At 44.5% G+C, this 17319-nt stretch overlaps 1 protein-coding gene across 2 annotated transcripts in view; it reads right to left on the reverse strand.

Annotated features, from left to right (window-relative positions):
* RFWD3 (ring finger and WD repeat domain 3) overlaps positions 1 to 11616 on the reverse strand; it is a 33026-nt gene extending 21410 nt beyond the window's left edge. Inside the window, exons 1-3 of one of the 2 annotated variants that reach the window (XM_075536544.1) lie at positions 11393 to 11616; positions 1724 to 2105; positions 469 to 671 (exon numbers count right to left, since the gene is read on the reverse strand). In XM_075536544.1, coding sequence (XP_075392659.1) covers positions 469 to 671; positions 1724 to 2094 — 574 coding nt within the window. In that variant the 5' untranslated portion in view covers positions 2095 to 2105; positions 11393 to 11616. Of the gene's footprint in view, positions 1 to 159; positions 447 to 468; positions 672 to 1723; positions 2106 to 11392 lie in introns of those variants that run through there. The other variant, XM_075536545.1, reaches the window with a different exon arrangement.
* Between the last annotated feature and the right edge of the window lie 5703 nt (positions 11617 to 17319).

Here is a 17319-nt window from a genome sequence, read left to right on the forward strand (position 1 = left end):
CGTATCTTCAAGGCAAAGGACACTAAGGATTGCTGGTAGCAGCAGCAGCTCAGGGAAAGGCTCTAGAGAAGGGACATTTCATTTTTGTATTTTGCTCTCTTGTGTTTTTTAGATTCATCGCTGTATAGTGTTTCTTTGCGTAAATGAACCCTTACTTACCCATTGTCACTGACGGGCATTTGTGTAGCTCTCAGGATATCTTACAAGAAGGTCTGCCACACTCTTATTCATGTGAGCTTACGTACTCATTTCCTGGGCTGTACACTTAGAAACAGAATTGCTGGGTCATAGGTTATGAATATAATGAGTTTTAAAGAGCACAAACATGAGGCAGAAAAATTCTTTCTATTGGACCATGGTCAGGGAAAGCCCTATGACATTCGTGGGAGATAAACAAAGTATTACAGCACAAATACAGCCCTCGAGACACTCTGTTTGTGGCTTCATGTCAAAATTGGACAACAATACCTTCCAAAACATCAGCTCTGGGTTCCTCTCCTTGGACAGCCTCTTCATCCTCTGCAGTGGTGCTGTCACTGTCTGAACTAGAGTCACTTGCCGCCTCCTCCAAGTCTTCAGAAGCAGGATCGCTCGCCTCAGCATAAGAGTCAGCTGGCAAGGGAGGCTGGGTCCTGCTCATTTGGAAGAAGGCTTCCAGAGATGATCTTGGTCTATGTATCCAACAAGACATAAGACTGATAGTACCATGGCTCACCCTCCCAAGAATAACTCACAGCAGGATGAAGATAAATCCTAGTCACGCAGATCAACCCATTTCCAGCAGTTCAATGCTGCCTTTGGAAGAGGAAGCAGGAATATCAGACTTGAGCCTGGACTTTGTCTTTTCCAGCCAATCATCATTTTATTAGCTCTTTTGCTCAGGGCTATTCTAGTTTCCTGGTTTTGGGTCATGTGTCAATATCTTTTACAGAACGTGGCCCAGCAATTTGTCTGGCTTGCAGATGGAAACGACGAGTAGGCATATAAACCTTTAAGTCACATTCTGCATTTCACACAAACCAGCCATCATCGAGTTGATTCCAACCCATGGTGACTCTATAGAACAGAAGAGAACTGTCCCTTAGGATTTTAAATCTTTACATGAACGGAAAGTGTCCTCTTTCTCCCACGGGTAGCCCAATGCTTACCCCACAGCCCACCAGGACTCCTACTTTTTACAGTTTCTTTAAACCCCACCAAATGAGGTGGGAGTAAACAATACATCTTGGATGACGGCGGTGAACTTGTAAAGTAAGAAATACTTTCTGGTATAAGCTATCCAGGATCTAGAAAGCCAACCTCTACAGAAACGAGGAAAGTAGAGGGGCAGCACAGAAGCTGCAACAATGGGCTCAGGCACAGGGACAGTTGTGAGGACGGCGCAGGACTGGGCAGTGTTTCATTCTGTGGTGCCCAAGAGTCACTATGGGTCAGGACTGACTTCATGGCACCTAAAAACATAAAAATTGATGCCAACAAAACGTCTTTAAAAGATCTGCCTTCCTAGTTTTCAAAGCACTGTAGTGTTCTTATCAATAATTTGAGAAGGAGGCAAGGCAAGCACTTTTATTTCCATCTGAATTATGAGGAAATGAAGGTGCAGAAGGTTACCAAGCTTACCAAAGGTCACAATGCCAGTCCTTGGTGGCACCAGGGCTATGACCAGAGCCCCACTGCCATAATTCCCAGTCTGGCACTAATCCTGTTACATACATCTGTTTACCTGGCACTGTCTGTCCTCTGAGACCCTCCAGACCTTGCCCTGCGTGGAGCGGAGGCAGCCCGTCTCCTTGTTCTCATCGGTCCCACACGGTGGTTTGAAGGTGGAAGCCTCTGGAATTCCAGCATGGCATGAAGCCCCTGCGGCCCGTTAATGAAAGCGCTCCTGGGCTCCTGTGAAGTCACATGGACGGTGGCACTGGCACCAGATCCTGCAGAAGCCCCTGGATCAGCTCTCTCCATTCGCTCTTCTGCAATCAAGTCAATCAAAAGGGGAGGTGCAGGCTGGGCCACAGGCAACCCTTCATGGTTGCGGATCACTGCAGCAGGAGGTGGTGGCTCTTCTGCAGCAGGGGGATCTGACTGCTCCTCCATGGCTTCCAGAGCTGGAGAAGGCAGTATTTGTAAAAAGCATTAGTAAGACAAAACCTGTCATGATGCTGATACAACCTAATCTGTGGGGTGGGGGAGGGAGCCTGGGCAGCACAATGGCTGTTAACAAAAATGCTGGCTATTTGAACTCACGTAGCTTCATAGGAAGAGCTGCAATCTGTAAGGTCAGAACCACCAGCAGCAGCTCCTTGGGAGGAAGACTGGGGGGGGGGGGCGTTCTGCTCTCATAAAGAGCTACAGCCTCAGAAACGCGCAGAGGAAGTCCTCCTAACTTGTTCTAGAGCATCGCTAGGCATCAGTGCAGGCTCAATGGCCGTTACTGTGATTTTGTTGTTATTGTTTGAGCTTCAGGGGAGGAGTCCTTGTGGGACAATGGTTACTCAGTGGGCTGCTAACTACAAGGTCAAGGAGAGAAAGATGAGGCTTTCTACTGCCATAAAGGGCTAGTCTTGGGAACCCATGGAGGCCGTTCTATTACAGGGTCTCAGTGAGTCGGAACTGACTCGATGGCAGTGAATTTGGGTTTGGTTGAGAGCTTCACAGAAGAAAAGCCTTAGTGATCAGTTCCCATAAAGTTGATAGCCTACACTGAGACAAATGCCCTCAGACACCCTGCAGGCCTAAAACTACACTCATCTCTATGGGTCAACTTTCAAAACAGTCGTTCCATAAGGTGAACAAAAACACCACCAGGGAACAATCAACCTCACAAGATCAAAAGGGCACATTTGCTCAAAGATATGGCACTGAAGGTAGGAAGGGATAGGATGGATGAACAGAAAGGAAAAACACAGGGAGAAAGTAGGCTATTACATTGTGAGGATTACAATCAGTGTCAAAAAACACAATGTGTGTGGACTAAAAGAAAAAACCAATTTGCTTTGTACACTTTAACTCAAATCACAATAAAAAGGTTTGTTTGTTTTAAAGTCGAGTCATTCTCTGATGCTCATCCTCCAACATGATCCCGAGAGACAAAATGGCTGCCTCTCCCCCCAGAAGAATTTATTTCAAAGGACGGCACTGGATCTGCAGCTCAGGGAGAGGGACATACATATTTGATCAGAGCATAAGGGAGCAGGTGAAGGGGGAGGAGGAGAGAGTGGAGCACTTCCTGCCCACCAGGCCTTGAGGACAACGTTCCCGATTAGAGCAGCCAGTCCACAGAGGATCACATGGTCAGCCCCACTATGAGACATGACGTCCCTCACTGACCCACAGCCCTACAGGGGACAACACCAGAGAAACAGTGTGGGAATTGCGCCTGATCTGATCCCGCCACACGGAAACAAAACACTAAGGGGGTGCAACAGAACAGCAAGGGAATGGAGTGGTGAGGTCCCCAGGAAATGCTGAAGGTGGACTTTGGGGCCAGGGCATGGTGCCCCTAGATTGGAATGGAAAACACTCCTAAAGGGCAACAAACAGTCCTTGAACTAACAACAAGCTTTTCTTTCTTGTTGTGTTTTTTTTTAATCATTGGTTTGTTGTTTTGTTGTATATTGTTGCTTGGTCTTGTTCTGTCTTGTTTTTGTGCATGTTATTATCTCTGTAGGTCTGTCTAAATAAGATAGGCTGGATGAACAATCTGGAGGAGAAAACAATGGGACCGACCGTTCCAGGGGGACATGGGAGAGGGAGAGGTGGGGGAAAAGGTAGCGGTGTTACCAAACCCAGGGGCAAGGGAACAACAAATAATCCAAATCGGTGGTGAGGAGGGTGTAGGAGGCCTGGTAGGGCGTTATCATGGGTAATGTAACCAAGAGGAATTATTGAAACCCAAATGAAGACTGAGCATGATAGTGGAACTAGAGGAAAGTCAAAGGATATAGAGGAAAGAACTAGAAGGCAAAGGGCATGTATACAGGTCTAAATAAAGGCATGTACATATGATAGGGAAATAGATCTATGTGCATATATTTATAGGTTTAGTATTAAGGTAACAGAAGGACATTGGGCCTCCACTCAAGTGCTCCCTCAATGCAAGAATACTTTCTTCTATTAAATTGCCATTCTATGATCCAGTCCTTCCCAATACAACCGCTGAAGACAAAGTGGGTGAATAAGCAAATGTGGTGAAGAAAGTTGATGGTGCCTGGCTATCAAAAAATAGAGCATCTGGGGTCTTAAAGGCTTGAAGATAAACAAGTGGTCATCTAGCTCAAAAGCAACAAAGCCCACATGGTAGAAGCACACCAGCCTGTGTGATTATGAGGTGTCGAAGGGATCAGGTATCAGGCATCAACAGAACAAAAAATCATATCATAGTGAATGAGGGGGAGTGTGGAGAGGAGATCCAAAGTCCATTTGTAGGCCACTGGACATCCCCTTACAGAAGGGTCTCAGGGAGAAGACGAGCCAGTAAGGGTGCAATGCAGCAACACACACAACATCTAATTCCTAAATGCTTTCCCACCGCCACTATCATGATACCAATTCAACCTTACAAATCTGGCTAGACCAGAGGATGTACACTGGTACAGATAGGAACTGGAAACAGGGAATCCAGGGCAGATGATCTCTTCAGGATCAGTGGGTTGGAAAGGGGGAACCAATTACAAGGATCTAAATGTGACCTCCTCCCTGGGGGACGGATAACAGAAAAGTGAAGGACGAAGTCTCGGCTGCACTGAGGTGTAAGTTAAAAACGGAGCTCCAGGAAGTGACAGAATACCAATGGGAATGTTTCACCAAACTGAGGAAGTATGAGAAACGCTCACTGGTCTATGACAGCAAATACAGAAGAGATCTGTATCTGTGCCCATTCCAAAGAAAAGCAACGCAACAGAATACAGAAAGTGTAGGGCAACCTCAGTAATAGCTCATGCAAGTAAAACTTTGCTAGAGATAATTTTAAAATAGTTGCAGCAATACATGAACACGAAACGACCAGAAATCCAAGCCAACGTCAGAAGAAAATGTGAACTGAGTTTATCATTGCTGACATCAGATGATCTTGACTAAAAGCAGAGTACCAGAAAGATGTGTGTTTATTTCCCTGTCGACACAAAGGCTGTGAGGATCATAACAAACTGAATAACAGTGAGAAGAATGGGAATTCTAAAACACTTCATGGTAGTTTATGAGAAACTTGTCTATAGACCAAGAGGTAGTTAGTTGTTCAAATAGAACAAAAGGTTACTGCATGATTTTAAATCAGAAAAGGTATGCATCGGTGGTGTCTCCTTCCACCACACTTACTCAATCTGTATGCTGAGCACCTAATCTGAAAAGCAGGACCATACAAGAAGAAAGGCACAGTAACAACCTGTGAAACAGAAGGTGCAAGCTTGCTTGCTGGACGTGAGGGAGACATAAAGCACTTACTGACGACAAGCAGCTTCTAAAGCCTTCAGCTGGAATTACAATTCAATAAAAAGAAAATAGAAATCCTGAAGGCCTAAAAAACAGAAATCCTAAAAACCGAACTGTCATGATACACAGAAAGGAATGACACTGTCTAGAATTTCATTTTCATGAAGCAGCAGTTAAGAAGTCAAAAGATGTCCTGCATTGAACAAACCTGCTGCAAAAAGATGTCATTTTGAGGTCTATGGTGCGCTTGACCCAAACTATATCTTTAATTGCCTCATATGCATGTGAAAGCTGGACAATGAATGAGAGAAAACGCAGAAAATTTGATGACTATGAACTATGGTGTTGATGAATATTCAAAGTACCACGGACTGCCAAAAGAGCATGCAGAGCTGTCTTAGGTGATACAGCTAGAATGTTCCCTAGATGCAAGGATGGTTGACTTTGTCTCACGTACTTTGCACACATTACCAGGAGAGACCAGTCCCTGGAAAAGGGTACTAAGAGAGCCCTGCTGGCTTAGTGGGTTACAAGTTGAGCTGCCAACCATACAGTCAGTAGTTTCAAGTCCCCCGTCACTGCAGAACACAGAGGAGGCTCTCTACTCTTGTAAAGATTTAGAATCTCAAAAACCCACCCAGAAACATTAAAAACAAAACCCCACTGGGGCTGGTCTGCTCTGTTGTACCGAGTCACAGTGAGTGGAAGCTGACTTGGTGGCAATGAGTTTGGTTTGGCCTGGCAAAGTAGAGGGTCAGTGGGAGGGGAAAAAAAAGACCCTCAATGAGATGGTGACAGAGTGACACTGTAGCTGCAACAATGGGCTCAAACATAACAATTGTGAAGATGTCCCAGGACCAAGCAATGTTTCATTCTCGTGTACACTGGGCACTGAGTCAGAGCTAATTAGACAACATTCTGTATTCTGGCCCCCGTAACAAAGACTTACCGAGTACATTTTAAAGGGCTGTGGTTGTCAGTGGGTTAAACATTGGCCTGCTAACAGAAAGGTCAGCAGTAGAAAACCCAAGAGCTCCACAAAAGACAAGGTACCATATATATTCAAATATAAGCCACGCTTTCAGCACATTTTTAATGCAGTTTTGTGGTAAAATTAGGTGCTTCAGCTGATATTCAAGTTGGCTTATACTTGAGTATATATAGTAATCTGTAAATGGGGGGCTGTGGCATGGAGACCCAAAGCCTATCTTTAGACAATTGGACATCCTCTTATAGAAGGGTCACAAGGAATAGATGAGCAGATCCGGGTGCAGTGTAGCATCATTGAAACATACAACTTTCCTCTAGTTCTTTAATGCTTCCTCCTTCCTCCCCCACTATCACAAATCTAATTTTACCTTATAAATCCGGCTAGATCAGAGCATGTACATGGGTACAGATAAGAGCTGGAAACACCTGGAATTCAGGACCTATAAACCCCTCAGGACCCATATCGAGAGCAGCAATAACAGGAAGGGAAGGAGAAGGTGGGGGGGTCCAAAGGGGTAACTGATCACAATGATCTCCATATAACCCCCTCCCAGAGGGAGAGACAACAGAAGAATGGGTGAAGGGAGACATTGGTCAGTGTAAGACATGGAAATAATAATTTATAAATTATCAAGAGTTCATGAGGGAAAGAGGATAGAGGAGGGAGAGATAAAAATATGAGGAGCTGATACCAAGGGCTCAAGTAGAAAGAAAATGTTTTGAAAATGATGATGGCAGCAAATGTACAAATGTGCCTGACACAATGGATGTATGTATGGATTTTGTGCTGAGAGTTTACGAGCCCCCAATAAAATGATTTAAGAAAAAAAAAAGATTTAAAACGATAGAAACTCTATAGAACAAGGTAGAACTACCCCCTGTAAGTTTTTGAGATTGTAATTCTTTTTTTTTTTTTTTTCCCCACAAGAGAAAAGCTTGTAGTTAGTTCAGGGATCGTTTGCTGGCCCTTAGGAGCGTTTTCCAGTCCAGTCTGTTGGGGCACCACGCCCTGGCCCCAAAGTCCACTTTCAGCATTCCCTGGGGACCTTGCCACTCCATTCCCTTGCTGTTCTGCTGCACTCCCCCAGTGATTTGCCTCGGTGTGGTGGGATCAGGTCAGGTGCAATTCCCACACTGTGTCTCCGGTGCAGTCCCCTGTATCGCCCTTAGTCACTGATTGGCATCATTTCTCATAGTGGGGCCAGTCATGTTGTTCTCTCTGTGGACTGGCTGCTCTACTCAGGAACATCATCCTCATGGCCTGGTGGGCCAGGCTGTGCTCCACTCTCTCCTCCTGCCCCTTCATCTGCTCCCGTGTGCTCTGATCAGATATGTCCATCTCCCAGAGCTGCAGAGTCAATGTCGTCCTTTGGAACAAATTCTTTTCGGGGGAGGGGTGAGACTGTAATTCTTTACAGGAGTAGAAAGCCCCATCTTTCTTCAAAGGGGCTACTGTTGGTTTCAAACCATTGACCTTGAGGTTAACAACCCAATTCGTAACCATTAGTGCTCCCTGTATAAGATTTATAACCCCTGAAATCCTACGGGGCAGTTTTACTCTACCCTTATACGGTAACTATGATTTGGAATTGAATTATAGGCATTGGGTTTGTTTTGGTTAGGGAGCCAGGCAGAGATAGGTAAGAAGAGTCCAAGTAACTGAGTTTACAGTGTTGCAGTGAGAGCAAGCCAGTAACTGAACAAAGAAATGAGAACATCACAGATTGTGATGATTTGGTTTTGGAAGGAGGGGCAAGGACCACCACTTAGATAAAATAATGAAGGAAGGCCTCTCTGAAGAACTAAAAGACACGGGCCATTAAAGAGCGGGGATGCTTCTGGTGGAAGAAACCAGGGCACAGAAGAAACCTCCTGGTGCAGTCAGTATGCAGCATTGAGCTGCCAACAGAAAGGTCGTTGGTTCAAAGCCACCAGCTACTCTGCAGAAGATGAGGCAGTCTGCTGAGTAACAAAGATACAACTTGGAAACCAATTTCTACTCTGTCTTGTCCTGTAGAGTTAGAATCAACTCCACAGCAGTGGGTTTGGTTTTGTAGTTATTCTTTACTAAACAAACTTACTTAGCTGCTATTCTTAAGGTTTTCAGTAGCTAAGTCCTCACAATTAAACAGGCTATTCCTTCTTCAAAGCTTGGTCATAGTTTAGAATAGTGTTTCTCAACCTTCCTAATGCCGCGACCCTTTAATACAGTTCCTCATGTTGTGATGACCCCCCAACCATAAAATGATATTTGTTGCTGCTTTATAACTGTAATTTTGCTACTGTTATGAATTGGGTGACTCCTGTGAAAGGGTCAATGGACCTCCCAAAGGGGTCACGACCCACAAGTTGAGAATTGCTGGTCTAGAAGCTCTGTTGAAACCTGTTCACCTTGTATAACCCTGGCAGTACTTAAAATACCAATAATATAGCTTCCAGCATCACAGCAACACCCAGGCCACAACAGTACAACTAACTGTGATGTTAATCACGGTCAAGAGATTAAACAACACAATGCATTGGGTAAATCTGCTGCACAAAACCTCTTTAAAGTGATGAAGAACAAGGTTGTCACTTACATCAAGGTTGTTTTTAATTGTCTCATCTGCAAATGAAAGTTGGACTCTGAATAAGGGAAGACCAAAGAAGAATCAAAACATGTGAACTGTGGTGCCAGCAAAGAGTATTAGAAACCGGGCTGCCAAAAGAACAGACAGATCTTGTCCCAGAAGAAGTACAGCCAGAATGCTCCTTAGAAGTCAGAATGGAGAGCCTTTCTCTCACATAGTTTAGACAGGTTGCCAAGAAAGACCCGTCCTTGGAGAAGGCCATCATGCTTGGTAAAACAGAAAAGGGGGGGGGGGGCGCACCCTTGAATAGGCTTGACTCAGTGGGCTGAATCCTAACAGTTGTGAGGAGAGGGTACAGGGCCAACTGTATTTCTTCCTACTGTACAGAAGGTTGCTGTGAGTTGGAACTGACTTGACAACGAGCAGACTGTCACATCTTTCTCTCTGAGCAGCTGATGGGTTAGAGCTTTTCAGTTTGCAGCGGAGTGCTTAACCACCAGGGTCCCTTTAACACGGTGAATCCCCCTGCCCCTAAATAATTTCAAAAACAACCCCCAAAAAAGGCAGTTTGTGGAAGAATTCTCTATGGTTTCACTTTTAGGGAAAAACCATGTTACTATGGACTTATAAATGTAGTCTGATTCATCGCTGTATCATCCCACAGCAACGAGTACATAAAACTCAACCCAGTGACCCACTGCTATGGCATCAGTTCTGAGACTAACTCAACACGGGAGCAGATGGCCTCATCTTTTTCTTGCAGACCGGCTGATGCATTTGAGCCACTGACCTTGTGATTAGCTGCCCAGTGCCTAACCCAATGTGCCACCAGAGTTTCTTGAGACAACCCTGTTAGTAGGTGCAAAACCTGAATTATTCACCACACAGCTAAACAAAAACAAACAACCACCTCCCCCTCACACCCCCACAAAGAATAGCAGGTGCTATTTATACTGTGTCACTGAAATAGAATAGTTAACAGCTCTACAGAAAGACCCAGAGATTTTACAGACTTGCCAAGAAAGGAATTACTCTTCTAAAATCTCATCAATTCCTTAGTTCTTCAGTACTTCTCTGAATTCATGCTAAAGTAGAGCTTTTTACGTCTGTGCTTGTACAAAGAGAGCCTCCTTGGAAATCTGTGGCTCACAGAAGAAAGCTAGAGGTATCCCTTGCGATTTGCAAAAAAACGCCAACTAACCTTCTAGAACAAGGGGGGGGCGATGGAACTAAAATAAATAAACCAATAAGGGGAATCCATGACAAAATAATAATAAAAATATATGAATGATGAAGGGTTCAGGAGGAAGGGGAGTGGGGAGGGAGGGGGGAAATGAGCAGCAGATATTAAGGGTTCAAGTAGAAGACAAATGTTTTTCAGAATGATGATGGCAAATGTACATATGTTCCTGACACAATGGATGGATTGAGAAAAGAATTGTACGAGCCCCCAATAAAATGATTTTTTAAAAATAAGGGGAAACCACAGATTCTGCCCACAGATTCTGCAATAGTACCTACAAGCTATGTGAATTTCATTAATAAAATCACTGTTTCCAAAGTCACACGAGTCACATTATCTGCTCATGTCTAGTGACTACTGTACAGAATAAAGCACTCAGATACAGGGAGAGAAAAAACAACAACATTGCTGCCATCGCAGAAAACTCGATGGACTATCGCTGTTCTGGATCGGATTCCCCAACGCAGTGAAGAGGTCGTCTTCTTCCAACCCTTGGGACTCCCTCTGGGAGTCTGGAAGAAGACAACGAGGGGTGCCCACCCCTGGCCTTAGGCATTCTTCTCTCCAGCACGCCAGAGAAACGCTCTTTCCTAGGAGTACTATGTAAGCCGAGGTATAAAAACGCAACCTTCCTCCACCAATGTTGGCGCTTACACCGCTCCGGCACTCGGATTTCAATCAATGCTCACCACGGGCCGCTGTTGGGAATCTAAGAGGCGGCGTGAGGCTAGCGGACCTCGGTTCACATCCCTGCTCTCGGGCTTTCATAGCCGAGGGCCCTTCGGCGGGCGTCCGAATCTCAACTTATTCAACGAAATACGGATAACGAAAGTATTACAGTTGCCGCCCGTAAACTTTAAGCCCGGCGGCGAGCCCTGAAGTGGGAAGGACTCGGCACGTTCCGGCATTGCCAGCAGTTCCAACCTTCCCGCCAATCCTAGGTGCCTGCCCAGCAGCCTCCCAGGAGTGGGAATTGCGGGCGGCGCCGTCTCCATCGTTTGGGTCGCGGAGAGTGGCCGGACCTCCTCAGGCTGCCGGGTTCTATGACCACACGCAGCCGAGTTCACGGCTCAGTTCTAGGCCCCTAAATGCAGGGGCCAAGACCGGGGAAGTCACACCGGCGCTACATGCCTAAGGCCACGGGACAGCGTGTCCACCTCACCTAACGCCGGAAGGACGCGATGGAGCAGGGCAGCCTGCCGCGGCTGCAGCGGGCACTTCAGCACAAGTCCGACCGCGGGTCTTCAACCTCCATAAGCGGTTAAATCGCCTCCGGGGCGCCGCCGAGCTACCCTCCTCCCATTGGTCAGCAGTCACCAGTCGCTAGCCAATGCCTTCTTTTTTTCTTCCGCGGGTCGTCGATGGCCGAAAGAGAAGCTCTCCCATTGGCTAGATCTTCAGGGATCACGTTCAAGGAGGCCTGATGCGATTGGTGAACGTATCTGTTATTCACGTCGCGTCCAACCTGAGGAAAAGAGCGGAAAGTTTCTTACCGCCCCCGCTTTTTTTTTCTCTTTTGAACTCCTGGCGGGTGAAAATGATAAGAAAAACAACTTTTTTCGTGCCCACCCAGGGACGCCAAAAAAAAAAAAAGAAAAACTTTATTTGCGTATTGTGGGCTGTTCTAGAATGGAAATATTAAAACGGCCTCGTGCTTCTTCTCCCCAACATGTTAGTGAAAGAGTTATTTTTAGCCAAAGGACAGTAACTAAATGGATATTTCAAAATATTGTCCTTAGGATTCGGAAGAAATGGGACACTCCACGATACCTTACCTGTATGGGGGTGGGGAGCTCAGGGAAAAGAATTTACCTACAGGGTTTCTTCGGCCCCAGACCACTGCAGTGAATTGCCTGCTAAAGTCACAGCATTCAACAGCAAACTTTTCCCCCCCCACACACACACCTCGTTGAGAACGTGACAAAATCGCAATTTTAGGGGAAAAAAAGCCAAACTCGCTGCCATCGAGTTGATTAACAGGTTTCTGAAACTGCAAGTCTTTATGAGGACAACCTCCCTCACCCTCTCTGAGGTTCAGGCTTGTGGGTTTGAACCACTGAACTTGTGGCAGCCCCAAGCCTACTCCACACAGCCACCCTTCCCTTTCAGGAGGAAGCCCTAAAGAACAAAACTCTTGCACATTGCCGGAATCTTCTTGTCTCGAGCCAGTTTTCAGTGTGATTGATAGAAGAGGAGAGCAGGAATCAATCAAAAGTCACCTACCATCGAAAGAAATACTGACTTTTCTATATATTTCTCATTGTCACCAAAGCAGTAATAACATGTATGCCTTCCTTTTCCCGCCATCTAAGGGAGCTGCTGCTGATCTATAGAATGGGTAAGATGCATAATTACATTATGTAGTAGACTGAATTTTTTAGTGATTCTCACTTCTTATTTAAGTACTGTATAGCCAACACAGAAAAATTAAACAATGCAGAGAAGTGCCATAGAGCTACATGACAAATTCTTGGATAAAATTTGGGGTTGAGAGAAATGATACCAGTTAAAAACTCCAGGTAGGAATGAAGACCACCAACATGGTGAATATAACCTTTTATTTTTCTTAAAAGAGATGCTAACAGAAAAAATTCTAGCATCGTGTGGCGGGCTTTATGATGTATGCAGTGTGACATGCATAATAATTATAGTACAAAGGATAGGAGGACCAATGGACCTGTATAGTTGAAAAAATATATTTTATGCAAAACATTATAATATTTCTAAGTAGATTGTGAAAAGTTAATGTGTATTGTAATCTACAAGCAAACAAGAAATATAATAAGAGCTAAACCTATAAATTTATATCAAGAAAATGGCTTGTAGTTGTAGAAGTAGGCAGGTCCCATTTGAGTCCAGGTAAGTTCCACATCCACGAGTCAGATGTTAAGCTGGAGGCTTCTCCTGACTTTTGTAGCTTTAAAGGCTGATGAACTCAGTGTTGGCAGAAACACCACAAGCTTGTGGCTACAGCAAGCCAGACTTGTGACTCGATAGATTGATTGACTCCAAAGATGGTGGGTGAGATGACAGATTAGATGGCAGGCCGCTGATCACTTCCTACGAATGGCAGGCTGTTGGCTTAAAGTCCAAAGAATCCAAGGTTGATTAGCCAGGTGCAGAATTCAGACCCAGAATAAAGTAAGACAGCTTTTCCACAGTGTCCACTTATATAAGAAGTAGTCTGTTTGTAACAAGAGTTGTAAGAGCCCCCAATATATTGGGAATAAAAAGAGAATATTCACTTTGGAAAAAAAAAAAGTAGTCCACATCCCTGAGGAAAATTCCTTTAAATTGCACCATGACTGTGATCTGAGTAAGGGGATTGCTATCCATCCCAATCTTCTTACAACTGAATGGCTGCTCACCACTGATCCTATTATGGAATTGATTACATTATATTAGGTCACATATTGGGTGATTGTTGGTATTTTTACATGCCATCAAGTTGGTTCCAACTCACAGGGACCCTATGCACCACAGAAAAAAACACCACCTGATTGTGCACCATCCTCACAATTGTTGTCATGCCTCAAGCCCATTGTTGCAGTCCATGTCAATCCATCTTGTCAAGGATCTTCCTCGTTGTCATGATCCTACTACTAGAACTTAACTGCCAAACCTCTGGGAATCTTGTCCCACCCAAGATGACACAAACCTAACCATCACATTAAATACACATAATGTGTATCTAAACACATTTTTATTTGGACTAACTGTGCATGCAGGAACTGGAACATCAGTAGCAGACTTTTGAACTTGCCCTGATAGCTGGGGAAAGTGAAAGAATGCCCACCATGCCCAATCGCTTTCCTAAGGTCTGAGCAGTTTGGCTAACTTGAATGGCAGATCATACCAAGGGCCGGCAAGAACTTGTCACTGCTGATCAGTTTCCAGATACCACTGATGTCAGAGGGCTTGGAAGGCTCTTGGGACAAATGTGAGAGAGCTGTGTGATTTTCTTTCAAATCCATAAAAAGTTATGATGGGATATGGATAGAAAGAGGCATGGGTATGTGGTAAATAATAAAGCCAATACAGTAAAATGTTAGTTGTTGTAAGACTTAGGTGGTGGGTATCTATGGGTCCAAAGGACCTGATGCCATAGTAAGTCCCACTTTGACTGCTGATTGCAAGGTCAGCAATTTGAACCCACCAGCTGCTCTGTGAGAGAAAGGGTGACAACTCAGCAACTCCTAAGGAACAGTCTACTCAGTCCGATGGGGTTTCTCTGAGTGGGAATCCACAGGATGGCAGTGGGTTGCTTTTTCATTTATACAGGTACCTGTTTTAGAATTTAGGTGGGAGGTATATAGGCACTGAGAGTACAATCAACTCTATCGGCTTTTCTGTGCCTTTTAAATATGTTCCTAAGTAAATGTTGGGGAGATTTGGTACATTTTCAAGGGTGCCCTCTGCCAAGTGATTGACCTTAAAAACTAAGCTTTACTAGTTTCACCATAAATCTACCTCTGCCCAAAATAGGAATAATTAATCTACAAGGAAAAATTTTCATTGTAACTCTGTGTTAGTCTGGGTTGACATTGCTCTTTATATCAAAGAGCCATTGTATATTTATTTTATATTAATAAACATCCCTGGCCAGTCCAGATCAAGTCCATATGTCCGATACTAGTCCATAAATTCCTCTGTAGACTCACGCAGCCATCCAATGATACCAAATGCAGGAATATCACAGACCAGTGGGTGGTGGAAGCATATCAGTGCTGGCATGGGTCTCCACATGGCTTCTTCAGTTCTAGGGCTCCCATTGTCACCAGCATGGCTACATGTGGCTTGTCAACAGGAATGTCAAGCAGAAAGAGTGTGTGTCCAGGGAGGAAGATGGGATCTTTAGGAGAAGGCCATGTTCACAGAGGCATGGTTGCCTATGACCTGATTGACAGGCTAGACTCCATCCCTTTACTCAAGTTGACAGTAGATTATGTAATTGGTACAAATTCCCACAAGTAAAGAGAACAAAAGAATGTAAAAGTGAAACTACCCAAGGGCATCTGATAATAAGCTCTGATGAAATAGTGGGTTACCCATTGGGCTACTATCCACAGGTTGGCTGCTCCACAGGAGTAACGGTCTTAGAAAGTCACAGGGCCAGTTCTACCTTATCCTACAAAGTCACTATGAGTTGGGTCCAATTCGATGGCAGTGAGTTTGTTTTGTTTGTTTGAATGATAACTCTAGAAAAGAAATATCTTAAAAATCCTGTGCGTATTCTTCTGCATTATTTTTTATTTATCAGGGGGAGGGAGGAAAACCCAATAATATGTTCTAGGTTATGTGTGATCATGAAGTGTCGATGGGATCAGGTATCAGGCATCTAAGACCCAGAACAAAATCATACGCAGTGTGAATGGGGGGCCAGGGGGCAGAATGGAGTGGAGACCCAATACCCATCTGTAGACAATTGGACATCCCCTCACCAAGGGTTCATGTGGAAGAGATGAGCCAGTCAGGGTGCAGTATAGCACCGATGAAACATACAACTTTCCCCTAGTTCTTTGGTGCTTCCGTCCCCCCACTATCATGACCTTAATTTGCCTTTACAAATGGAATTAGACCAGAACATGCACACTGCTACAGATAAGAGACAGCAACACAGGCAATCCAGGATAGATAAACCCCTCAGGGCCAACAATGAGAATAGAGATACCAAGAGGATTACGGGAGGGTGGGTGGAGAAGGGGAGAATCCATCACAAGGATTAACCTAGAACCTCCTCCCAGGGGGATGAATAATGGGTGAGGGGTGATAGAGGACGATATAAGATGTAAAAATAATAATCTATAACTTACCAAGAGTTTGTGAAGGAGGACAGGCAGGAAAGGAGGGGGAAGAAATGGGGAGCTGATATCAGGGGCTCAAGTGGGAAGAGAATGCTTTGAAAATGATGACGGCCAGTGTAGCAAGGATGAAACATACATCTTTCCTCTAGTTCCTAAATGCTTCCTCCTCCCCCACTATCATGATCCCAGTTCTACCCTACAAATCTGGCTAGACCAGAGGATGCACACTGGTACAGATAGGAACTGGGAACACAGGGAATCCAGGGCAGATGATCCCTTCAGGACCAGTGGTGTGAGTGGCGATACTGGGAGAGTGGAGTGAAGGTGGGGTGGAAAGGGGGAACCGATAACAAGGATCTACATATAACCTCCTCCCTGGGGGATGGACAACAGAAAAGTGGATGAAGGGAGACATTGGACAGTGTAAGATATGACAAAATAATAATTTATAAATTATCAAGGGCTTATAAGGGAGGAGGGAGCGGGGAGGGAGGGGAAAAATGAGGAGTTGATGCCAGGGGCTTAAGTAGAGAGAAAATGTTTTGAGAATGATGAGGGCAATGAATGTACGAATGTGCTCCACACAATGAATGTATATATCAATTGTGATAAGAGTTGTACGAGCCCCTAATAAAATGATTTTAAAAAATGATGATGGTGGCATATGTGCAAATGTGCTCGACACACTGGCTGAATGTATGGATTATAATAAGAGATGTAAGAGCCCCCAATAAAAGTAAGAAATAATAATATGTTCTAGGCTAAAGATAATTGGAAGATAAAAAAAGACAAATTAACCATTTTGCCTCCCAGAGATGATGTCTAGAATAGAAGCCCCAACTTGATTTTGTTTACTGGTGGCTTCTCTGTAATTGGACCTGTGCCGGGCAAATTTGCTCTTGAGGGCTTGGGGATGCGTTCTGGGTTAAAATGCAACCTTTGCAAGTAGAGGTCCGTGTGTCCTAGGCAAGGCATACACCGTGAGCAAAGGCACGCCAATCAGGAACACAAGGCCACAGCTCCTGTCTGGTGGGGATTCAAAACAAGCAGCTCCAGGACTAATCCATATAATAAAACACAATAGTTTTGTGTTTTGTCTTGCCAGGCAATAGAATCTATTTCTTTTTGTTTTTTTTTAATTAAAAAAATTTTTTTCTAGAATCTGTTTCTTTTTAATGATCTGCCAGCCTTTAAAGATATAGAAGATTCATAGGAAAATCTGAATTTCCCATTTTTGTGGGGTTTTTTGTGTGTGGTTCTTTTAATAAAATATAAAGCTTGGAAA

Source organism: Tenrec ecaudatus, chromosome 18, assembly GCF_050624435.1.
Source record: "Tenrec ecaudatus isolate mTenEca1 chromosome 18, mTenEca1.hap1, whole genome shotgun sequence".
NCBI lineage: Eukaryota > Metazoa > Chordata > Mammalia > Afrosoricida > Tenrecidae > Tenrec > Tenrec ecaudatus.